The sequence below is a fragment of the Alexandromys fortis genome, unplaced genomic scaffold (genome assembly GCF_014885135.2).
Source record: "Alexandromys fortis isolate MF-2015 unplaced genomic scaffold, M_Fortis_MF-2015_v1.1 scaffold_55, whole genome shotgun sequence".
Taxonomy (NCBI): Eukaryota; Metazoa; Chordata; class Mammalia; order Rodentia; family Cricetidae; genus Alexandromys; species Alexandromys fortis.
Genome location: NW_026067936.1, coordinates 8603105 through 8628932, shown reverse-complemented (window position 1 = coordinate 8628932; position 25828 = coordinate 8603105). Strand labels below are relative to the sequence as shown.

The 25828-nt window shown below is 37.9% G+C and overlaps 1 protein-coding gene across 1 annotated transcript in view; it reads right to left on the bottom strand.

The window, feature by feature from the left end:
• Nucleotides 1-3702: 3702 nt before the first annotated feature.
• The window catches only part of Tex15 (testis expressed 15, meiosis and synapsis associated), a 41743-nt gene continuing 19617 nt past the window's right edge, over nucleotides 3703-25828 (bottom strand). The window contains exons 4-10 of the mRNA XM_050146811.1: nucleotides 22459-22696; nucleotides 20426-20572; nucleotides 19782-19944; nucleotides 11098-18059; nucleotides 9126-9175; nucleotides 6165-7357; nucleotides 3703-3777 (exon numbers count right to left, since the gene is read on the bottom strand). Coding sequence (XP_050002768.1) covers nucleotides 3734-3777; nucleotides 6165-7357; nucleotides 9126-9175; nucleotides 11098-18059; nucleotides 19782-19944; nucleotides 20426-20572; nucleotides 22459-22696 — 8797 coding nt within the window. The 3' untranslated portion in view covers nucleotides 3703-3733. The remainder of the gene's footprint in view (nucleotides 3778-6164; nucleotides 7358-9125; nucleotides 9176-11097; nucleotides 18060-19781; nucleotides 19945-20425; nucleotides 20573-22458; nucleotides 22697-25828) is intronic.

Genomic DNA, 25828 nt, shown 5'->3' with positions numbered 1-25828 from the left:
GCTCTCTCGCTCTTTCTCTTCCCTCCCTCCGGGTTTCCGTCATCGCCCCGGCATTTCCGCCGGGAAAAGGCGAGGGGGCGGCGCCGCCGGGCTCGGCGCACGAGGAGACGAGCAGCGCCCTCGCGCGGCTCGGCGGAGAAACGGTCCTAGGGGGGCCCGGGGCCGGGGCCAGCATCCTTCCCGCTCCGCCCTCTGGGAATCCGGTTCTCGCCTTGGATCCCTCTCTGCATCGGGAATTGGGAAGCTTGAGCTTTTTCCTCAACGTTTCACAGTCCTAGATACGTATTGAGTTAATTTCTACTCTTAGCACTAATTAGTTGTGAGGCCCCAAATCTCCGATCCTTTCTATTTGCATCAGAAAGATAAAATTTTTTAAAGGATGTATTTATATGTATGTTGTGTTACGTGTGTGCAGGTGCCTAGGGAAATCAGAAGAGGGGGTTGTATCGCCTGGAGCTGGAATTGGGTGGTGTTGTCTGAAGTAGGTGCTAGGAAGCAAACCCCCAGCATCTTCAAGAGTAGTAAACCAACCAACCTTCCTTCCTTCCTTCCTTCCTTCCTTTCCTCCTCCTCCTCCTCCTCCTCCTCCTCCTCCTCCCCCTCCTCCCCCCCCCCCCCCCCCCCTCCTCCCCCCCCCCCCCCCCCCCCCCCCCCCCCCCTCCGTCTCTCTCTCTCTCTCTCTCTCTCTCTCTCTCTCTCTCTCTCTCTTTCGGTTTTTTGATATAGTTTCTCCGTGGGTACCTCTGGCTGTCCTGGAACTCGCTCTGTAGACCAGTCGGGCCTCGGACTCCTGGGATCCTCCTACTTCTGCTTCCAGAGTGCTGGGATTTAAAGGTTTAGATAATCTGTTTTGTTTTTTTGAAGAGCCTCCCAATAGGCTTCCATGATGGCTGTATTAATTTGCAGGGTTTCTCTGTGTAGCCCTGGCTGTCCTAGAACTAGCTCTGTAGACCAAGCAGGGCTTGAACTCTCAAAGATCCACCTGTCTCTGCCTTCTGAGAGATGGGGTTTAAGTTGTGCACCACCACCGCCTGGCTGTCAGATTTCTTTTAAAAAGTACTTCAATTACATGATCTGTGTCTCTGTGTGTGGGTATGTGTATGTAAGTGCAGATGCTCGCAGAGGCCAGCATGTGCTGATCTGCTGGACCTGGAGCCACAGCCGACTGTGATCTACCTAAAATGGCTGAAAAACACTTAAGAAAATATCAACATCAGAGAAATGCAAATCAAAACAACTCTGAGATCCCATCTCACACCTGTAGGAATGGCCAAGATCAAAAACACTGATGAAAACTTATGCAGGAGAGGTTGTGGGGAAAAAGGAACACTTCTGCATTGCTGGTGGGAATGCAAGCTAGTATAGCCCCTTTGGATGTCAGTGTCTCTTCTATTTCTTCCCGCCTAGCTATTGATCATTCAGCTCTTTATTAAATCAATCAGGAGGCACCTTAGGCAGTCAAGGCAAAACGTAGACACATCTTCACACAGTATAAACAGTATAAAAAGTTATATCTCTAGTCACATTTTATTTTGAGAAACTTAAATCATTGAAACTTTCACAGACAGTACTGAATAAAAGAATCTGCGAAGTGTTTAAAGGAGTATTTGACTGGAATAGTTAGCTTTTGGCTTACCAACAGTTTTGTTTTGGAGACAAGATTTAAAATATCCCAGGATAGCTTCAAAGCGTTAGCAGTGAAGGATGATCTGGAACTCCTGATCCTCATGCCTCCAACTCAGAAGTGTTGGGATTACAAGAATTACCTTGGTAATAGAGGTATTTCTAATAACAAGACACTTTTATCAAACTTAACTACATACGTATTAGGAAAAATCTCCACCCCCCACCCCCCCCACCCCCGGTTTCTTTTTTTGAGACAGGGTTTCTCTGTGTAACCATTCTGGTTGCTCTGGAACTTGCTCTGTAGACCTGGCTGATCTCAAATTTATGGAGATACACCTTGGAATGTTCTCTGTGCTGGGATTAAAGGCATGTGCCACCCTACCTGGTGAGAAAGTTTTTAAAGATTTATGTACTTGATGTATTTTGTTTGTATGTACATTTGCACACCAGAAAAGGGCATTGGATCCCAAAGGACTACGATTATAGATGGTTTTGAGTCACCATGTGGGTGCTAGAAATTTAACTCAGACCTCTGGAAGAGGAGCCAGTGCTCTTAATCACTGAGACATCCATCCAGTCCAAACAGTCACTTTTTGATTAACAGCGAATATAATGGCCTTAATTTAAGGTCCAGGAGTTCTAGTTTTGATACTGTTTTGAAATAAAAGAGCTATGAAGATTGAAGATGTACTTTATACCATGGCTATACTTGCTATCCTTTCAGATTCCTTAGTTCTTTCAGGGATGGTTCTGCCCATACTGCATCCCTTTTAGGTCTGCATGTTGACACAACTTAAGTATTTTAACTTCCACTCTATTGGCTTAATGACAATCTAAAAGCTCATTCTGTGGGGGGAGTCTCAGAAGGTGTTCTGAATGGAAAATTGAGTTAGTCTATATTAAGTAAGGCAGAAATAGATGATCTTTGGGGCTTGTGTAAGATAACAGAAAAAGGGGGGCTGGAGAGATGGCTCAGTGGTTAAGAGAACTAACTGGCTGCTCTTCCGGAGGTCCTGAGTTAGGTTCCCGGCAACCATGTGGTGGCTCACGACCATCTGTAGCGAGACCTAGCGCCCTCTTCTGGCATACATACATGGAAGCAGAATGTTGCATACATAATAAATGATAAATCTTTAAAAAAAAATAACAGAAAAAGTATTTTTTAAAAACAAAAAGAAGCATTGGAACTGCTATTTGCATTGGCTCCGAAAGTCTCTTGTACAGCAGGGCAAACTACAAGCTAAAAAAGATTTACTCTATTGAAGGCTTTTCCTGATGGGAGATCAACACAGAAATGGTTGCTGAGCTTTGGTAACGGTGATGTATGTGTACACACTGCTCAACACTATTACATCCTATATCCTGTTTGGTACTAATGATTACTACGAAGAAAAACTTCACTTGTGTAGAACATGAAAGATGAAAATAACCAGGCTTCTGCAGAATTATCTGAATCATAACAGTACGGATTACGTTAAGTGTAAACATGAGTGTTAAAGAATTAAAAGAAGTATTCAAATATTCAAGAAATACTCTTGAGACGGCTTCTTGAAAAAATTGTCTCTCTGTGCTAACCTCAACTTAAGCAACTGAAAACATGAGCTACTTTTTGCATTTATAACATTTTGAATAAAAATAATAGATAATGAAATTAAAGGAGCTCACCATAAAGTAAGATTACAAATTATATAAATAAAGCATAAAAAATTATCAAATAACTGACTGGATGACTGACTAATGCAAGAAAAAAATTTCCTCTTTTTAAGCCCAATAAAATAGTAAAACACAGTGTATTGAAAACAAAAACAAAGCCTGGTTTTAAAGATATTCACCATTGCTGCTTAATGCTGATAATACTGAATGTTGAAAGCTCCTTTATAACTGCACAGAACTTAAGTTTGCTTAGTTCAGATATTAAAAATTAATTTCCCGTTATCTTATGTGATAGACTATTATAAGTACACATTTTATAAAAGTTACATACCACATTTATATACATTAAAAATTACTAAATACTAAAGTAAGAAAACATATAGGTATAAAAAATAACACACAGACAAAAATACTTGGGAAAACTTAAATTGCATTTATTTCAATATGAAGAGATTTATTCGTAATGCCTTGGTGGAAATGGGTTCTGCTGCCATGGAGCTGGAAGAGAAAAACAAAACAACGATTTGAGGTTAATATACCTCAAATGGTACAGACTAACACTAAGCAGTAGAATAGTAGAAAGTAGGAGTATAGTACTAAGCAATAATATAGTATACCACTATACTACTAGCTTACGTTAAAGCCAGAGAGGTTGAGATCAAATTGTACATCTGCAACTTATCAGTTATAGGATCTTGAAGTTATTTAAGGTTCTCTGGGTAATAGTTTCCTCGTCTGTATCTCAGGTATTTGAGAGAATTAAACATAATAAAGGACACACTGTCTGGCACACAAATTTCAAGTATTTTCCTTTAGCTCCAATTTCTGGTGTAATACATCTTTTAAGTATGAACACACTAACAGGTGTCTTCTGTTAACCTCCCCTAAAAACTAAAAGATGAGCTTGAAATACTACAATGTCTTGTACTTTAAAGAGTAATTTCTCAATATTTTAATATTTAATTGTTTTTCTTTTTCGTTGGACCAAAGAAGAAGTAAGATTTCTGAGTCACAGCTGGGCTTGATCCTGGAGTGACCTTTTCTTACTATCACAAAAGGTGTAACTCTTAGTAACATAAGAATGCCTAAACTCATTATCAGTATCATGCCTAGTTATTATCAGTAATAATTACAATGTAGTCGTGTTGATAGGATCAGATTTCTTTTTCTTATTTAAGAGTGTCTCATGTGCACAGTTGACCAGAGCTAGTAGGAGCTGGGACTCTGGACTGACAGCAAGAAAACCTGCAATAGGATAAAACTAGGCTCTCTGAATATGTGCGTGACTGTTCTGTGACTTGGCCAGGCTGTGGAGCCACTGGCAGTGGGACCTAAATTTATCCCTAGTGCATGAACTGGCTTATTGGGGGCCCATTCCATATGGAGAGATACTTTGCTCAGCCTTGATATAGGGGAGAGGGCCTTGGTCCTGCCTCAACTTGATATGCCAGACTTTGTTGACTCACCATGGGAGGTCTTACCCTTTCTGAGGATCAAGGCTTGGGTAGGAGAAAAGTCAGGGTGGGTAGTGAGAGGAGGGTAGAGGGAATTGTGGTTGGTATGTAAAATGAAAAAAAAAAACACTTTTAAATTAAGAGTGTCTCATGTGGTCAAGGCAAGCTTCAACTTCACTATATAGCCATATAGCCAAGTCTGACCTGGAACTCCTGACTACCCTGCTTCTACTTCCCAAGAACTTAAGAGTTCTAAATTATAAACAGAATTATATTGGGCTTACATGTAGCTCGGGAAAGAGCACTTGCCAGGGATGTTTAAGGCCCTGGGTTCCCCATTAGTAGGACAAAAAAAAAAAAAAAAAAGACCTATTCAACAATATTTCCATTCCAAACAGTACCTCCAAATAAGCTTTGACACCTATTAATTTTTATGAGTAGTAAGGGTTTTAAACAACTGCTTAAAAGAAATTTGCTTGTTTTTCTATAATGATATTTTAAAGGACATTCCATCTCTGATGGGAGAGTATTTGGGTGCTTTTGTAAAACTAGTTTCAGCAGAGTAATTAGTTAAGAAATTTGTTTTGATTCTGGCTAATTTGAAACATGTAAACAATACTTGCATTTTGGAGCACCAGCATTTCTCTGCTTCCTGTCTGTGTACATGGTGACCGGCTTGCCGCATGCTCTTACTGCCAGGCCTTCCTTTTCTAATTGACTGCATTCTATGAACTGCAAGACGAACTAGACTCTTCTCCCAATCTGTATTTAATGTGATTTTTTTTACAAACACGTGCTTTAAAGAGAAGACAATCTAAGTCCAAGAGGCAAATGACAAAGTTCTTTTTAAACTAATACCTTCCAATTAATTACTTAATTCACTTATTTGAAGGTATTAAAAAACGGGAGAGAAGGAAAAGGTTGCTTTAAATAATTGATGTTTTTCCTTTTTTCAGCTTTGTTTTTTAGTCTTACCTCCATTTATCAAAATGAAGTTTTGCAACATGAAATGCAGATTATGCAGGAAGACTCTCACATAACCTATTACTAATGGCTAGTGGATAATTAAAATTTTGGAATATTTCCTATTTCTGCTCTTTAATTTATTCACATGTGACGTTAGTTTTAAAATACTGTCATGTCATTAAAAACATGTATACTTCTTTAATGGTTTCAGCATTTTATGATTTACTGTAATTAATTTAGCTTTTTCCTAAGGATGGTTACTGAAGTATGTGTTAGTGATGTCGACAATTTTTCTTTTCTGGTTTCAGACTAATAACTTATGACAAAATTCAACTGTGCTCAAAATATGAACAATTCTACAAGTCCACAAAGAAAACTATTGTATGTACCATCATTTGTGAATTCCTTTACATAAATGTAAAGCCAAAAGTAAAAATGAAGCAAGCATTGAATCTTTCAACTCACCGTAAGTCCAAGGCACTTGTGGAAGTACACCAGGGTTAGGAGGATAAGGATGTGCAGCTTGTGGTACCAGCTGATGAGATGCGAACTGTGAATAAACTGGTTGTTGATAATTGTAAGAAACAGGAATGGGAGATGGAGAATAGCCATTTCCTGGGACGCAGGCATTTGCTTGCGGTTGCATAGCAAAGTAACCAAAATGTTCGGAGTATGAATGATTAAGATGCGTGTTCTGGACAGCACTTGCAACTGCGGTCATCATGGGAGAAGGAGCTGTCGCATATGTTGTCATCTCTTGGTATGTGTGAGTAACGGCAGTACCGTTGCTGCTGCTGTACTGATAAGAACGCCAGGCATAGTATGGATATGAAGTTCCAAACGCACACTGAGGAGAATTATACACTGCAGTGCATGTGGACTGCGGAGGTGCACTCCAGGATGTGCCAACTTTCTGAGTCACGACTTCTGGGCTCTTTCCACCCTTTTCAGTGTGCCGTGCTGTTTGACTCACACCAACGGCTGAGCTCTCATATGATCCAAACGGTGTGGTTCTGGGATTCGGTGCATCTTTTATACACTTTTCTGGTGACTCAGTTTTTATAGGCTGTGTTTCATATACTTGCAAGACAGGAATTTTTTCCTGGATACACACAGGTTCTGGAGAGCTCGTACATGTACAATCTTTAATAGACAAATCTAGTATTTCACTATCTTCATGTTCAAAGACTGTATCACTCATTTCAAGATGGCCATGGATAGCCCTCATGGGATGGGAAGTAGGCAATGATGCACTGGGCACAAGAGGGCTATCATTTCCTGCTCCTGTATCTGAAGGACAGATCTGCGTGTGATCTGTAGGGTTTTCATGCAGCTTCTGGGCAGGTGTGCTGTCAGGTGAGAAAGTGCCATCTATATCATTTTGGTCACAAGTTACCAAAAGATGGTCTTCCGCAGCACTAAAATTCACGTTTCTTTTCGTTATGCCATTTAAGTCTTCGTGCTCTTCAGTGCGATACTCGGAAACATCAGATGAACTATCTGTCAGTTCTGCTTTGCTTTCTGACTTGGGTGTGCAAGAGTCTTGTACATTCTCAGAAGGTGAAAGCGAGCCAGGGGTTGAGCTTTGTCTTTTGATTGTCTCTGGAGATGCAGAGTCTCTTTCCAAACTGTCATCTTTGGGATGAGATTCTGTAGTCCTATTGAGTATAATATAAATTCAAGCAACTTTACAGATACAGTCATAACATTCTAATAGATACACACTTGAATTTTTATTATTTAAGAATCTATAGGATTGACATTTTCTCATTTCACACGGACCATACAGGTAAGATACCTTTTAGTTTTACTCATTCAGTTTCAATTTAGATATGGTTCACACTGGAGGATGGTATACTCCACATTTCAAAACATCTCCAATATTGTATTAGACGGCTGATTTCAAATTTAAAAGCTTTTCAGAGTAGGAACCTACCATTATTCAGTTGTTCAGTATACTTTCTAGTTCATTTATGTTCGACCCACTGACTTCATTACTCATGAATAGTTCTTTCCCCATCTCTTTTGGCGTAACTACTATAGTTGCAGGTCCCTACACACAACACACCTCCTTTTTTTCTTATTAAAACAAATATTATTTTTGTTTGTTCATCTTCTGAGAGTAAGAAAAGCAGACCTGCAGTATTATTGGCAATTTAATATCCATTGCATTCTTACTAAGCTTAGTCTCAATTAGGCAATTATGGCACTATGAAGAACCAAAGTATGTTGAGAAAGGAAAAGTATTACTATTTCTCCAGAATTAAGAGGAATTCATCTTTGGCCTAGAGTCTCTATTCCGTTCTGAGGAAATCAACAGGCTCATGTTTTAAAGGCATTTTAACGATGACTTCCACTGCCATCTAAAGCTATATAAACTGAGCAGGTAATCTGTCTCTGTCGTCTCTATCATAGTGCCTGTGATGACTTTCTGCGTAGACGTACAGCTGCCTAGATGGTCTGTCCCTTCAGAGGATATTCATTCTTATAAAGTTAGTCCTCTGTGTCAATCTTATAGCAGAATTAATTTTTTTGTCAAGTTACAGTTTTAATTCTTTAAATAGCAAATACTTAGCTATTAAACTGAAGATAATTGCACTGGTATATGTTATTCTCTAGGCCTGTTTTATATGTCATTTTATAATAATACAGCTGCATATGCTGTGAGAACAATTCTAGAAATGCATTATTTTAAAAGAAGAAAATAAAGAAATGGAGCTGTTTGTTCTCCCTTTTCTTATTTTGTTATTCATTATCTTTCTTTCATTGAATTGAAAAAACGGAGATGGTGAGAAATCCTAAATTCTACACAGGTAAATGAGGGATAACAATTAACCCCAGTGGCACTACTTAGCACAAAATGATAAAAGTGTAAGTGATGTAGTGAATTTTCTATAGTTAACCTATTCAGTTTAAAGAAATAGCCTTTGAGACAGTCTTCCTATTTTATACTGTTAGAATATCCTTCTATAAAATGTTTGTATCATAAATGTCTGTAAAATATACACCATTTTAATTAATGTACCACTGGTGTAATATGGCAACTTCTCTTTAATCAATTTTGAAATTTAGTTGGTATGTAAAATCCACAACTTAAAAACTAATCACTTACCCTATTATTTTATGTACTTCTAGAAAACAGCTGAAGCAATGCCTGTCAATATGATTTCTAGATTTAAGAATTTCTAAGCCCCAGCAAACATTAACAATCTGTTCTCAGAACCTACTCACTCTTTCCATCACTGAAAACAGCCATTCGACATAGCACTGTCTTCAGTACTCACACAGTGAAGTTCAAGCGCATCAGGCCTCACTTAATCTGCCACTTATCTTTTAAGCTACATGTATGATTCAGTAATTGTTTTGTATTATTTGTTTGTCTTTTTTCCTCAGATTTTATGAAAAGAAGGTTGATGCAACTCCTACCTTGAATTCTCGGATACTGTCTTTGGTCTGCTTATATCTTTCATGGTAACCTATAAAAATATAGAAATAAAATCCATGTTTTACATTAGTGATTACAAACTGCATTAAAATGTCAATCTAGGGCTGGAGAGATGGCTCAGAGGTTAAGAGGATAAACTGCTCTTCCGGAGGCCCTGAGTTCAATTCCCAGCAACCACATGGTGGCTCACCATCTATAATGAGATCTAGTGCCCTCTTCTGGCACCTGCATGGAGGCTGAACACTGTGTACATAATAAATAAATAAATCTTAAAAAAAAATGTCAACCTATTTACCCATTTAAAAACCAGTGGCTTTGCTAAGCTTAGCAGTTCACGTTTACAGCAATTGCTTTCAGAAATAAATTCCGTGGTTTGAGCTATGGCACAACACTCTGTAAATGTTCACATCAGGAACCTTTTACTGCATGCAGAAATTAAAATTACTACAAAATTACCTTTGGTGTTATACATGAAAACACAAAACAAATTTTATATTTAAATACTGGTTCTAGCCGGGCGGTGGTGGCGCACGCCTTTCATCCCAGCACTCGGGAGGCAGAGGCAGGCAGATCTCTGGGAGTTCGAGGCCAGCCTGGTCTACAAGAGCTAGTTCCGGGACAGGCACCAAAGCTACAGAGAAACCCTGTCTCAAAAACAAAACAAAACAAAACACAAAAAAATACTGGTTCTATTACCATGATATCTGACTATACATATATGCAAATATAATCAAATCTGGAAAATGCCAAAATCTAAAACATTTCTGGGTCAGCTCTATCAACCAGCCTGCCTTTTATGCTATAAACAGCACCATTTTCTAATCTCGGCTGATTTACCATTTCTAACTATCCTCAGAATTTCATTACCTTTTAAATTACCAACAAAGCCAAAGAAAACCCTAATTAGCAACATATTCACATGATATTTATACTTTAAGGATAAAGTTCACATTCCTTAGGCCTGTATTTAGGATATGGAATGTCTTCCCCCACATCCTGTGCATGCACATGCGCAACAACTCTCCCTTAATCCTACTTTTGTTCTTCTTGCTCACCAATTTAAATTGGCTGGAAGCAGTTCCGTGGGTATATTACTTGCCTAGCGTATACAGGGTCTAGGTTCAAACCTCAATATTATAAAAATTAACAAATACCCAGACCCCTTATCTTTAAATAAGCCAACCACAAAGCATATATCCTATGGTTTTTATTTTTATATATTATATATTGATAAAAATGTATTCATATGAGATTTTTCTAACTCTTTGACATCACATATTAAAAAGTACACTGGGGAGTCGTAACACATGCTACAAAAGGCAGAGGCAGGTGGAGCTCTGTGAGTTCGAGGCCAGCCTGATCTACAGAGTGAGTTCCAGCACAGCCAGGGCTGTTACCCAGAGAAACCCTGTCTAGAAAAAAATCAATTTTGCCCTATTTTTCTAACATGTGAATAAGTGTTTCTTTAGCCAGTTTTTAATGCTCGGGACATTGACTCAAGGGCTAGAGAGATGGTTCAGTGGTTAAGAGCACTGACTGCTCTGCCAGAGGACCAGGGTTCAATTCCCAGCACCCACATGGCAGCTCACAACTGTCTGATGATCCAGTTCCAGGGGATCTGACACCTTCACACCAATGCACATAAAAGTTAAATAAACCATAAAAAAATATTTTTAAAAAACCCACTCAATAAATAACTGGTAACTGGTATACCTCACATTCACAATAATAAACTTGCCTCTTATTAGGTACTGGAATTTATTCCTTCATGAAGTACTTTCTAAATGACTAAACTGTTTAAAAATCATGTATTTGCAAGTTATCTCAATTACATAATTTTGTAGAGAATATGAGTCATTTAATCTCAACTTTTGTATTCTATAAGGCATATTTTTGGTTAGAGTAAGCTTGTTCTCAAGATTATTTTCAAGTTTGATTTTAAAACAGTTGTACCTTTTGCTTTTTATGGTTGGAAACAGCACCAGTATTTCCTTTTCCCTGAGAGATTTCATATCTGTCCGCAGTCACAGGTCGTTTCTTAGAGGAACTTGAAATGTTTCTTACTGTGTACTCTGCAGCAGAAGGTGTCTGCACAGAAACACCAGGCTCACTGCTGTTCTCTTCAGGTTCTCTAATGGGAGTAGCCACCCTTTCTTTTTTGTTTAGTTGCAAAGTGTTTCTTCTGTTACGCAACATTTGGAAAAAGAGTAGACGCGTGGACAATTTAGTATCTTTGGCACTTATCATCTTCATATGTTCAATTGTCTTCAGAACTTTTATAATATGGACCATTTTTCCAAAATCTTTTTGAGGGACAGACATTATATTTTTGAGTAATATAAAAAGCTGGTTGTAGTTATGTTCTAATTCTGTCACAGTATTTCCATAGTTTACAGATGCAGTATGTGGTACCACGTCAATATATGTGGAAACTGAATACTCTGAAGTATTTAGAAGCCTTTTAATTCCTGAAAGTTCCTTAAGTTCTCTGGAGAATAAACGTAGAGCATAAGAACAATTAACAGCTTCACTGTAGTCACAGACAACACCTAGCTCTTCCTTAAGGTGAGAAATAGCATTCTCTATCACTTTCCAAAGGCAATCTGTTTGGTTGTTATCAAGTGAAAAGGAAGCCATTTCTTCTTGACAGCCAACAAGCTCAGGAAGAAGAGACCAATCAAACCAGAGCATACCTCGAAACCTCTGATGGTGTAGTATTTTTGCTATTGAATTTTTAAGAAAATGAATGGTTTCTGAAAGCATGACAGTTTCAATATAAATTTCAATAGCTTCAGGCTTTAAAATGACAGCTCCATGGTTGTGGTTTAACACATCCAAAACATTTTCTTCAGTGACAAAAATATTATCTATGTTATCTTCTTGCAGCATCTGGAAGTATTTTTTTAAAATTTCTAAGTGAGCTGTACATCTGAGAGTGAGGTCCTGTAATTTCTCCAGGTCTGCAGACTTAGCTTGATCCAGGATCTCACTAATACAACAGATATCTGGGTATGAAAGCCAAGTGGTGCTCAGCTTACAGTTTGGTACACTAACTAGAGCTGACTGTCTGGAAGCAATCATATCACTTTCTTCAAGTCCGACAGTCTGAGCTGATTCATTGTTTAAATCATTAGATAAGTCATCATAGATCTTCTTCCACTCAGAAAAAGCACTTTCATTTATTTCTTCCAATTCTCTGTTCATCTCAGAATGTCTTCTGGGGAAAGAGTGGCTTTTTTCTTTCCACACAAGACTTTTTGCAGCATCGAAATAGATATGTTCCAGACCATAAAGACAGATTTTGATACTTATTTCTTCATTGCTCTTGATAAAACTTATCTTTGAGGAGACCATTTCTAAAATGATCCACAAATGATCTTCCTTTCCTGGATAAGAATTGACCTTAGGAGAGCCCCTAAGTGTACTGATCAGCTTCAGAACACTTTTTCTTAAGGCTTCCAAGTCTCCTAAACTATCACCAAAGTTAACTCCACAGGTAAATGGAACAGAAAGACAAAACTCAGAGCAATCAGAATGGTGTTTCATGATGGCTTCACATTCTTTCATTTGTCGTTTGTATTTTAAGACTGTATAATATGAAGTCTTTTCTGTTTTTGTTTCAATTAACTGATAATAATACCTTTGTAACTCACAGAATGCATTATATTTTAGTCGTCTTTGAAAAGCAGGATAGAAATTGGACTGCAGTTGATATCCACGCGGCCTGAGAAGTAGCTCACTGTATAAACTCTCATCATACCACAGCAGGCTTCGGAATGTTGGTTCACCTTCAAGGAATCTTTTTTTGTTTTCAATGAACTGAATAGTCTCCATTGCCATCTGCAGTTCTACCCAAGTGTCAATGGCACATAGTTTCAATCGAAGTTTACAATTACTCCACAAGTTCTGCTCTACCAACAGCTTTCTTGAAATCAGGATTTGGTCAAGTGAACACTCTTGCTTTCTTTCAAAAGCTTCAACAAACAAAGGGAGAATATTTTGACAAACTTTAGTCTCTTCCTCTAACACCTGCAAAGATGCTGCTTCATCTGCTCTCTGTAAAATCTGAGACAGTTCTGTTACATGAGATGTGGATTCTTGTAATTCTTCCAGGTGTGATAGAGGCTTCGTCTGAGAAACAGTGACTTCAGAGTTCTCATGTACAACAAGCCTATCACTGGTTCCTACAGTGGCTGATTTAGGACAGTTAGAGTGAGAGTCGTTACTAAGTTGTTTAATTTGCCCTGCTTTCTGTCTTTTACTAAGCTGACTAAAAATGTTTTTCAAATCAGTAGTCTCTAGAGTAGAATTCTTAATGCCTACACAAGAATCAGTTAAGTTGTTTTTAATTATTTTCTTGTGTAAGTGGAAGGAGTCTTCTTTTAGGATCTTATTTTGATGTTTGTACCCAGTAACAGCTGATCCTTCAGTAACCATTTTTGGGTAAACTGCTTGCTCAATTTTTCTCATTTTTTCTTCCTCATTGTATTTTGCCATATATGCTTTTGAAGGACCCTTTACGTTCTCTTTTAAGAGCAGAGAACTATCATTGAAAGACAGTTTCTTTACATTTTTCTTACAACTTTGACTTTCTTCAGTTACTGATGTTACATCCAATTTAGAATGATTAGTAATATTCACCTCATTCTCCTTCACATGGAAGAGTCCATTTGCCCCCACAGAAGACTCTTCCTCATCAGCTGTCACTGTAATTGGTGACAATGGAGGAACTGTGTTCCTTCTGTTTGCTGTTTTTCCTGTAGGAATGTTTGGTGTGATCTCCATAAGAACTGTACACTTTTCTACAGGAAAAATTGTTTCCCCGTTTCTAGTACCATACGATACTTGTTCACAGATATCAACATTTAAAAAGGGTTTGTTTGAGTCTAAAACAGAAACATGTTTATTAGTGTTAGCTTTAAAAGTTGTATCGTAACTTTTGTCTTGACTATGACTTATGTTGTCTTTTAGGAAACTTAAAGACACTGAATTACTTTCACATACCACTGTTTTATCGTCAGAATTATTTTTTGTTATATTCTTAGTATTGCATGTTGTATGGCTTTCATTCTTAGATAACTGGGTGCCAGTTTGATACTCTTTTTCAGTTAGTGTTTCATCTGGGTAAAGTGTATATTCACTTGTTTCAGAAAAATTCTCAGGTTCAGAAGAGCTTGCAGTTCTCACAATGCTATTAGTGCATTCTAATTGACTTATACTCTGCGATGTATAGGGTATGGGTGACTGTGATTCATGAAGTTGCTCTTCCTCACAAAGTTCTCTCACATGGAACGTGGTAAGACTACTGGAGACATGGCCAGACATGATTTTGCTGGAAAGGCACTCTGCAATTCTCTTTCTGTTTGTTCTGTAACTTCTGTGCTTTGATACTGAAGCCAATGATTCATCAACATCAAATTTTAATCTTTTTTCTCCCTGTTTGTCATACCTTCTTTTGGATAAAAAATGCCTATCAGAGTTTCTTCTTTCTGACATCAAACTATCACCTTGAAGATCACAACTTTCCCAGAAATTATTGCAAATTATTGCATACGCTTTTGGTAATGGGCCCTTTCTCTTTTTTACTACTTTAGAGATAAGCTGCAAAGATGTATGAACTCTTCTATGAGCTTTTTTTAAGTGAAGAACAGCTTTGTTCAGTTTTCTGGACAGACGTTTGCTTTTACATAAAGATGCTTCATTATTCAGAATATTCAGTACATTCCGAATGCGCCTCTCTGACTGTGAAAATGTTTTAATTCGCCCTTGGGATAGGGAAGAAAACTGTTCAGATGAGTCACGATTTACTGACTTCCTCCTCTTCTCATGAGTTTCATGCTCCCTTAAATCTTTATGGGATATGTTCTGACCCCGAGAAGTTGCATACTGGTTTCTTTTGCTACTTCTTGATTCCATGTCCTTTTTATTCCTAGTGTCATTAAAGTCAGGTTTTGATTTTGTGGAACATTTACTCTTATCACTGATTACTGTGACATTAGATGGTTCAGTAGACAAAGAGTCACTGGTTGGTTTTCCAGGTGTGTGATTCACATGTGTATTATGACTCAAGCTGGAAGAATGTGAGATTCCAGATTTGCTTACATGTCCTGATTCTTGCACTGAATTACCAAGTTTATTTTCACATGAAAAACCTAAATTCTCTTCAAAAGGTTGGGAATAAATGCCACATCCAAAAGCTTTCCTCTTTTCATTAGCTTCTGGTTCTGTGGATTTAGTTACAGGCTTATAAAAATTATCTTTTGACTCCAAGGAACCATCAGTGGGACTGATTTTTAGACTAATTAAGTTGGTAATTGTAACTCGTAGATCTGGAAGAAAAACTGAGTTCTGATGCTCTCGTTTGTCTTTTTGTGAAGAGAAAGAAACACAATTACATTCTGCAGAATGATGTGGATCAGTATCTTCCCTTCTTGTAAAACTCGAGGCTTCCATCTCCTCGTAACTCTTTCCAAATAGGCCTTCCCAATCAATCCGGGACTTCAGGGTCTCAAATTCTTCACAAAGATCATTTCCATTGTTACCTATATTTTGTTGAAACAAAGGAGCATCATTACGTTCTTCAAGTTCTACTTCAATTTCACTTCCCAATGCAAAAGTTTGATGAACTGAATTCTCATTTACTAAATGGCAAAAGTCTTGTAATTTATCAGTATCAATCTCACAATCAGAAATGCCTTGTTTTACAAAACCCAAACCCGAAATCTCAGGTTCTTTAAGATGATGTTTTTGATGATCCCCATGATTTGTGCTTTCTGTAAGAACAGTGGTACTAACTACCTTTTTTGTAGCATCTGAAGCTACACACACTGAAGACTCTTCAGTTTCTGGAAACGTGGACAAGCGTTCCACACTTCTTCCATCATTTGGTGTATAATTTTGTTTTATGGCAGTCATACTATCTTCACTCTCTGATGATGCAGCTTTTGCTGGTCTATCTTTCTTTCCCCAAATTGAGTTAAACGTGGTACATTCTTCAGAATTCAGAATTTCTACTTTGGTGTTACTCATTTCAACTATATTTGCATAACAATCTTGCTTCCTACTTTCATTTCTGTTAGTTGTATTATACTCTGGAGATGAAGAAGTACCATCTTTCTCTTTGGCCTCATTTGGACTTTCATCATTTCTTTGTTCTTGCAAAATAATTTTCAAATTTAGATCAGAGCTTAACTCTGCATCATAAGGCAGGCTGTGGTCCTGCACATTGTCTTTAATATGAGAAGACTCTTTGCAGTCTTTTTGAATGTTATACAATGACACTGCCTCATTTTCATTTTCCCTCTGGATGGACATATATTCTCCAATTAAGTTGGAACCTGAACTGTCAAGAGATATGTCAATGGCATCAGATGAAATCACTTTATCAACAAGTTGTTCTCTGGCCAGGGGAACGTCTTTTGCTTCCTGGAAAGCATCAGTCATAATGTTAATCAAGTTCTCATTATTTTGTATTGCTTTTAATTCTATCAGCCCTTGGGCTATGGCAAAATTTGTATGAATATTATCTTTGGGCTCCAAAGAATATTGAGGATGCTTTTGTGAAAGGCACCCTGTATTTGGAGTAAGATTACACTCTAATTCCAATGCTGCATAATCTACTTCATTTTTATCCTTTGTGGTAGATATGGGAGATTTGGGCATTTGTAATTTAGGAGTATCTGCTATTTTTTCACAATTTTCTGTTAAAGAATTAGTATTTTCACCTTCTTTGTATTCCTGGTGCAACGCAATGCAATTAGCAATTGGGATACTTTTAGTTTCATTAGTAAAGGAATTAACAGTTTCTTTCAACCAAGTTTGGCTTATTACATGTTTAGAACTGTCTTCTGGGCTGATAAAGGTTCTCATCATTCCAGTATTTTGCACATATTCATCTATGTTTCCTTTCTTCTGGACTGGGAAGACTGTAGACATCTGGTGATCAAACTTTAATACAACACTTAAATCCGAAGGCCATGATGCCTTAGAGATGTGACTTTGAGAGTCTTTACAAGTATTTTTTTCTGACTCAAAGGAGTTCTGTGGCCCATTGCTTTGCTCAGTTAAAACTTGGAAGCTGCTTCTCTTTTGGGCTCTCTGGGCCTCTTCTTCATTGTATGTTTGTTTCCCAACATCTGAAAATGCATTTGGCAAGTAACGAGGAAAGGATAAAGTGCTTTGCTCTTTACATTGTTCTGTAATGGCAACTTTACTGGATGCTGTACAGTCAGAGTCCTTTGAGCCCATAGTGTGAGTCTGGCAGTGTGAACTTTCAGAAGAGAATCTGAAGCAAGAGACATCTGAACAATTAGCAACAGCATGATCAGCAGGAATGCTTTCAGGTGAAGAGATAGAACTGGTTGGCATACATGTCAGTTTTACTTCTGAATTACCATGACCCACACTCTTATCAAGTGCCAAACCATCACTTAAATCTGCAGAATTACTTTGTTTTCTCATGCTTTGTTCTCTTTTCATCAGTCTTGGGTCCTTAATAAGTTTTGAAGTAATAACTGTACTTGAGCTAGTACTGCTCTGAGAGGGAAGAGCAGCAGAAATACTATTTAAAATATTTCGAAGGTATGTCACACTGAATAGGTCACCATCACCACTTGCTGTGTTAGCAGTGGACATGAAAGAAAGACCTGAATTGTATGTGTGTACTTGAGAAGCATCTCTAACTTCTGATGAATTATCTGTCTGTCTGCTGTATTCTCTCAACACAAAATTGTTTCCATAAGAACAAGAAGTATCCATGTTGGAAGGACTCCTCTCTAAATTTGATACTTTGCACGGACAATTTTCTTGATCAAATGGATCAACAGGTTTCCTGAAGTGCTCAAAGATGACTGTAGCATCTTTCCCTTTTCCAATTCTCTTGGCAATTGTACAGTTATTCAGAGAACATGCTCTTTCTATGGAAACAAAAAGACAAAAATTATGAGTAATTTTAGCTGAGTTTTTTGAATAGCTTAGTGGTGATAGTTCTTAGCACAAAAAGAAAAAAAACTAGTAAGAATAAAATGTTGCGGGTTAGAGAGATGGCTCAGAGGTTAAGAACACTGACTGCTCTTCCAGAGGTCCTGAGTTCAATTCCCAGCAACCACATGGTGGCCCACAACCACCTGTAATGAGATCTGGTACCCTCTTCTGGACTACAGGCATACATGGAGGCTGAACACTGTGTACATAATAAATAAATAAATGTAAAAAAAGAATAAAATGTTGCAATATAAAATATAATCCCAGTGTAAGCAATTTAACTTAAAAAAGTATTTGATGAGAAGTGAATTCTGATGAATAAAAATTAGAAACATTACAATAGAAAGCTGGAGAGAACAGTGAGATAGTTCAGTGGTAAAAAGGCTTGCTATCAAGATTGCTATCAAGACTTTTTAAAGTTTGGTCCCTGGGACTCATATAATGGAAGGAGAAAACTATGTCTACAATATTGTCCTATTATCTTCATATATGTGCCTGGCATACATGTGAGTACATTAACACACACAAAATAAATATATAATAAAAAACAGAAGGCTTGAGATATAGCTCAATTGGTAAATGTGCTACCAACATGCAGGAAGCTCTGAGTTCAGTTTCCAGCACTGCCTAAAACCAGGTGTGAGGGTCCACACTTGTAATTCTAGCATTTGGGAGACTGAAGCAGGAAGATCCTTTGCTACCGAGTGTGAGACTGACCTCAACTACCTGCTGTAAAAATATATAAAGAGAAAGTATTAGCCTAGCATTAGGGTGTGGAGACAGGCAATCCTAAAAGGGATTATCTACACAGCTGGTAAGATAAACTTTCAGTTCAGTGAGAGACCCTGTGTTGGGGCTATAAGAAAGAAAATAATAGGTGAAGACATTGAATATCCTGCCCTGACCTAAGCATGCATAATGAAGGAGTATTGGCACATTCATAGAGACTACACACACACACACACACACACACACACACACACACACACACACACAGCACCTACACATAAAGTGAGAATTCAACTAGCCAATCAATCTACCAAGAGACTCTAACCTGTTAGTATCTGGGTAAAAGCCCAAATCAGAAGCAATCTACTATAGCAACACTAAACATGGAAAAAATTCTGATAGAACTAAATACTGGCAAAGATGAAAAGAGTCTTAGTGTCATTAAAAATTAGGAAAAATTAAAATCACAATGAAAATGATACTTTAAAAAATTGTGTATTGCTAAGAATGTAGAGTGATTATATAACCTCATGCACCTGATACTACTTTAGAAACACACATGACATCATCTTAGTTTAAACTATACCTTCATAGTGTTAATAAAAACTCCAAGTGAAACTAGCACTCTAGCACCGAGACCCTTATATAAGTAGCAATGTGGTATAAGAAGTTACAAGGGTACCCAAATTTTTCTAATACAATAGTGTAGTCACACAATGCAATATTTTTCATCCATCCATAAAAATGAACTATTTAGCTATCAACACATAAAAATTATATGAACATATATTAAGCCAAAGAGGTAAAAATGTGTGCATATGATCCTAGACATATAAAATGGAATACAGGTAAAACTTAGAGACGCACAATGTATTAGAATACTTAGAATTTAAGAGCAGCAGAGTTGAATAATGAATGTATCTTACCAAGCCTCTTAGGAAATCCTGTGGAGGGGAATCTCAGTGATGTCATAAGTTGTCCATTACCTGCCTTTTGACCAATAAATTTTACTGTTACTGTTGCATATGGAAGGCACTGTCTAGGTCTATCTACTGGTTTTGAGAAAAAATCATATTCATAGAAGTACACCTGAAAGACATAAGAAAATCAAACTACTACTGTAAGACCCTGACCCCAGCTTTGCAGCAGAGTTAACCCATAAGATTAATCATGAACCTTAAGCAGTCTCAAAAAGGAGTCAGATAAAAACTGATACTTTTATCTCCGTAGCTCTGCCTCTTGATAATCAGAATACTGCTTTGTGGTTAAATGCCCTCGAGTTATGCATAGAGGTTGTTCCTCCTATGTCAAAACTGATGGCACCAGTGCACTGTCCCACATGAGCAACAACACAGGGGTCTATATCTTAAAGGACCATGGCTTCATTACAAACCATGTGATTTTGATGAAGGGTTTCAGTATGATTTGTGAGAAAAAAGGTTACCTTATCCCATGAATATGGTGTTTACCTCATAAAAGTCACTTAGGGATTAAGTCGATGGCATCTAAACAGTTTCTGAACTAAGCATGTGTCTTTTAACTCATCAAATGAATCCTAGCCTTAACATACCAATGAATTGTAGGCTTGCAGCTCAATGGTATCTTTAAGAGAAGGCATACTTCTTGATATATGGCAATCAAAGTTAGGAAAAGGATCCAGAGAAACTTTGTTTTTGTCGAAAGAAGGCTGAATTTTCTTTACTTTTCCAAAGAGAACCTAAAAAGCAAAAGACAAGATTCAAATACTTTTCAATACCCAAATACTTTTAAAGTCTCATGCTTTTAGTAGTGAAATATTAACAAAACTGTTAGTCCATGCCTTGGATGGGATGTTTTCTGGTTTGTTTTTGTTTTTCTGAGACAGGGTTTCTCTGTAGCTTTGGAGCCTGTCCTAGAACTAGCTCTTGTAGACCAGGCTGCTCTCGAACTCACAGAGATCATCCCGCCTTTATGTCCCGAGTGCTGGGATTAAAGGTGTGTGCTACCACTGCCTGGAGTGATTTTTTTTTTTTTTGATTTTTTCGAGACAGGGTTTCTCTGTAGCTTTTTGGTTCCTGTCCTGGAACTAGCTCTTGTAGACCAGGCTGTCCTCGAACTCACAGAGATCCACCTGCCTCTGCCTCCCGAGTGCTGGGATTAAAGGCATGCGCCACCACCGCCCGGCTGGAGTGATGTTTTAATATGGTAATTATACCATTTATTTCCCAAAGATCTGAGACTAGAGTTATTTCTAATAAAAATTTCAGAAATTTTGCTTTTAGAAGAGGGTTTACTGTGAAAGTAATATTATATGAATATCTAAGCTAGAAATAGAGAATGGTGGGAGAGATGAGGTGACATAATGTAGGGAGTAAAAAACATTTTAGAATTGTTTTTCCGCTTTGGGTTTTTGAGATGGTTTCACTGTAAAGCTTTGTCAAGCCCAAAATATGCTATGTAGACAAAGTTTGCCTCAAACTTGTGATGACTTTCCTGTCTCTACCTCCCAAGTGCTGGGATGATAGGCATGTGTCATCAGGTCCAAAATATGGTAACTATAGGTACCATTTGAACAAAGTGAGGCAGCTAATTCAACAAAGAGGACAACTGAAAAAACATCTTGATAATTACCAACAGTGTGTGTTATGTTGTTTCTCTTTTGGCATGTTCAGGCAACCCAGAACTTTCAATGTAGCCCAGGGGGTCTTGAATTCAAGATTTTCCTGCACAAACCTTCTATATGCTTGATACAGACAAGCTTGGCCCATATACTATTCTAAAGTAAATGATTGTATAGCATTTCTGCAAGGCTTTAAAAATACTCTGTACAAGCTGGAGAATTAGTGTGGTGGTTAAGATTTGCTGCTCTGAAAAGGACTCAGGTTCTTTTTCCCAGCATCAGATGGTAGCTTCCAATAAGCTATTACTCCTGTTCAAAAGGATACAGGGCCTCTTCTGTCCTCTGTGGGCAGGCATACATGTGGTGCACTTATATACATACAGGTAAAACAGCCATACACATAAAAACAAATAAAACTTAAAAATGCTTGCCCATATCATAATGAATATATCATATTTGAGAGGCAGGGTATATGAAATTCTATCATACACTAAGTGGGTACTTTAATGGTGGCTATTAAGTTTTACTCTAAACAATACTTATGCACAAACAGGTTTGTGTTTTGAGGTCTTGTTCTGCTCTTTACTCAAATTTATCATCTTATATAAGCATGGCACATTTGTTAAAAATAACAGACATTAGTATAATGCTATTAAACTGACATAGCTCAATAAACCTAGCTAATGCTACAATCATATTTTAATTATTCAGAGGACACAAACTGCTATGGTGCTAGGGTATGATAAAAAATAAAAGGAAGGATAATGAATCCAGAAAAAGTATGTATTGGGAAGACAATGATGATGAGTGCTGCCTTTTTGTACCTAAGTTTTACATTGTGCCACAGTCAGGTAAAGAGCAAAGAATAAGGGAAAATTCCAAAGGATAACGAAGTAGTTTATGGAATTCTATTTGATATAATTTAAACTGAAAGCAAACTATGTCCATGCTGACTTAAAGTAAAATGCGCCTATATTTAGTATTTGTTTTATGCTACTACCTACCTTAAAAATCACAATATTTTCTATAGTAGTGCTTCGACTATGAGCATAATTCAGGGCAATATCAACATGTCTAAACATATAAATTCCAAGAAGAGGATTCCCAAGTGTCTTCAGTGTGGATGCTCTGGTACTTAGCCCATTCTGGTAGATCTCTACCACATCACTCTGAGGAAGTGCTAAGAAGCAGAAATGCTCTTCCAGTTCTCTGCCATGTCTTCCATTCTCACGCATCTCTGACCTAAGTAAAAGCAAATGATGTACATAGTTAAACTAGCATTTTCAAGAAGATAAACTATCTTAGCTTATCAAAGAAAACAGAAAGCACCGACATTAATCAGAGACTATTATGATTAAGTTAGGACTAAAAACCATCTAAAGATCAAGCTCAAGATTACACATCTATGATTTATGGATAGCCTGAATGGGTAACAATTCTGGTTAACACTTTTAATGTAACCAGCACAAAATCTTAAGCCTTATTACACACGTTTTGTTCTCAAATATCTAACAAAATTTTCTTGTCACAAACTAAAGGTTCAAAATGTACTAAGCTACCTTATTCTTTAGCTAAAATAATAGTGACAGGGTTGGAATAACATAGCATATTTCATTTTACTGGCATCCAGTTTACACCAGTCCAGTATTGTCTATCCAATTCATGTTCTTTTTACTTCAAAAGCATATACTCATTTATTATATCTCTTATCATATTTTACCAACTTAGTCAAAATTATAAACATTCTTTAATTGTATCTTCTATGATGATCTGAGTCTAGTGATCTACTTTTTAAATTTCTGAGAATGCCATAAAGCATACCACAAAGGATGGTGTAATATGTGTGTATGTGTGTGCATATTCTGAATATTTTGTAGATTGGCCATTCTCCCATCTCTCTCTTTCTCAGGCCTTCCCAGTCCCCAGACAAAATACTACTAAAATTTGGCCAGTTCATAACCTTACAATGGCCTTTAAGGGAAGAATCATGTACCTTTCTCTTTAGATATAAATCCTGAAATGTTTACATTAGCCAAAGAATGCATTCTGAAAGCTGGAAGGGGATAAAGACAAAGCTTCACAGCAGTTAGTCGTGAAGACACAAGAATTGGTCTTAAAGATTATTAAAACTGACAACCCAGTAAATACTCATCTGTGTAAGTAAAATACTCTTTGCCGATGAGAAATCTTAGTAGACTGTACAGAAAGACCAACAGTTACAACTCTCCCTTAGGTTACAGCCCGGCTGAGAACAAGCTGTGACACTACAGTGCCGTGGGGCTGAGATGATGGCGCTGTGGGATGCTGCAGCTGGCCACAGGCTGCTTCACCAAGTTTAAGACGTCTTCATAGCATCAGTGTCAAGTGACATGCCGAGTGCTGCCGCAGAAGCTGCAGTCAGTCATCTACAAGACCAGCTGAGGGCAGACACCCAGCAGACACTCACCAGTCTTCTGCTGAGTATTTTTTACTGAATTTATGATCTACAACTCCCACAGCTAATAGAGTTAACATCTACTTCAAAGAATAGCCTCTCTAGTGGCTAAAGCGAGTAGGGACACTAAATTAAGGCCAAGTCCCATTCATTCTCTGTCTGAAAATCCTAGGGTTCCAGAGAATGAAAGTGAATTACTCGGTCACTGCTCTATGAGATAATGAAGGCTGGACAAGAGCACGGCACATAAATTCACAGCATGGCAAGTGATAAGGACAGAATGCAGGGCTGTACAGAAAGAGTGCTACTGACCACACTGGCCCAAAATATCATTTTAATCAAGCATCTTGTTTGAAACATCACAATATTATTGCTGCTGCTTAGCTTTCCTGAGTCAGGGCTTCTGTGGCTCAAGCTGGCCTGGAACTCCTGACACTCCTGCCTCTACCTTCCAAGTACTGGGATTATAGGCTTATGTCATCATTCTTGACAGCATGGTATCATTTTAACATATTTTATTGACTGAAAAATGTATAACAATAAAAGTCTCAGGCTTACAACCACAGTTAATCAAAATCTTAGAAAGCTTTCTCTGGAGTTTCACAATTGTGGTAATATGGGTCTGTTTCAGTTTTGTCAAATGCTTTCAGAATTACATTTGAAAACATTTTAGGGCCTAAGTAGAATTTCCAAGATTGTAAAAATGTTACCTCCCCCCCCCCCCATCAGATTTTAGAACTACTACCGGCTCAATAAATTGTGTAAGAGTTTGACTTTCAAAAAGTTACTCAAACACTAGGAAAATGTCACAGTGTCAAATGGCAGACAGCTCTCAATCTCATAAACAGGAAAGTTCTGTTTAGGTGCAAATTTGGAGAAGAGTTAACTTAGAAAACAAAGGACATTCCACCAAGAAGGACCTAAGGTATTTAGAGTAAGACAAAGGAAAGGGGCATGTGTGGTTCAGTATGCTCGAGACCAGAAAGACTGAGCAAGGCAGGCACTGAGCAGTGACTCTAGTCAGGAGAGCTATAGACTTTGCAACTGTGCTGGGAAATCTGGGCCACTCTGGAATCTTTCTTTTTTCTAATTAAATTTTTTCACATATATTTTTATTATATTCTTTCCCGTACCAAATCCTTCCAACCTCCCCAACCTCATGTTCTTTCTCTTCCTCTAAGACAAAAGAGTGTAGCCAATTACCCAATGACACTTGGAGAAAACAATTCCTCATTCCCAGCAGATATCAATGTCAAATAGCTCCTTTGTTAGGGATGGTACTTTGCATCCACTTCCCCTTCTCTGTTTATGCTGGGACTGACCCTGTTTCTTCTGGTTTGGATCTGTTCATGTCTTGTGCATACAGCTCATCTGTGTATCATCAGTCCTGCTGTGTCTGCATGACTGTTTTGGAGGAGGAGTCATACACAACTTCAACTTCCAGCCTTTGTTCTCCTGAATCTCCCAAGGTCAGCGATTATGCTTCATTTGGTGTTTTTAGTTCTCAATACAGCACTTATGTGCCAAGTTGTTCCTGTCTGAAATTTCTAAAACTCACACAGCAATTTCTGCTATGCCTTTGGACACTCTGCAGTCATTCTGATTTTATCAGTATTAGTATGTCTCCTTCAGAGATGGCAGACACAACGAACCTGCTGAATAGGCTTTGTGTGTGTGTGTGTGTGTGTATAGTAACGTATAACCAGGTAAGCATATGACACTCACCAGAGTCCACACTTCAGGTCATATCTATCTTGAGTATTAAAAAATTAAGAAACTGGGCAGATGGCTCAGTGGGCAAAGTGCTCCTAGGCAAGTATGAGACCCTTAGTCCATATCCTCAGCGCTCACAGAAATGCCAGACATGGCATCCTAAGCCTGTAAATCATGCTGGAGGGGTAGAGAGATGCGCGCCATGTGGACCTCCTGACCTGCTTTTC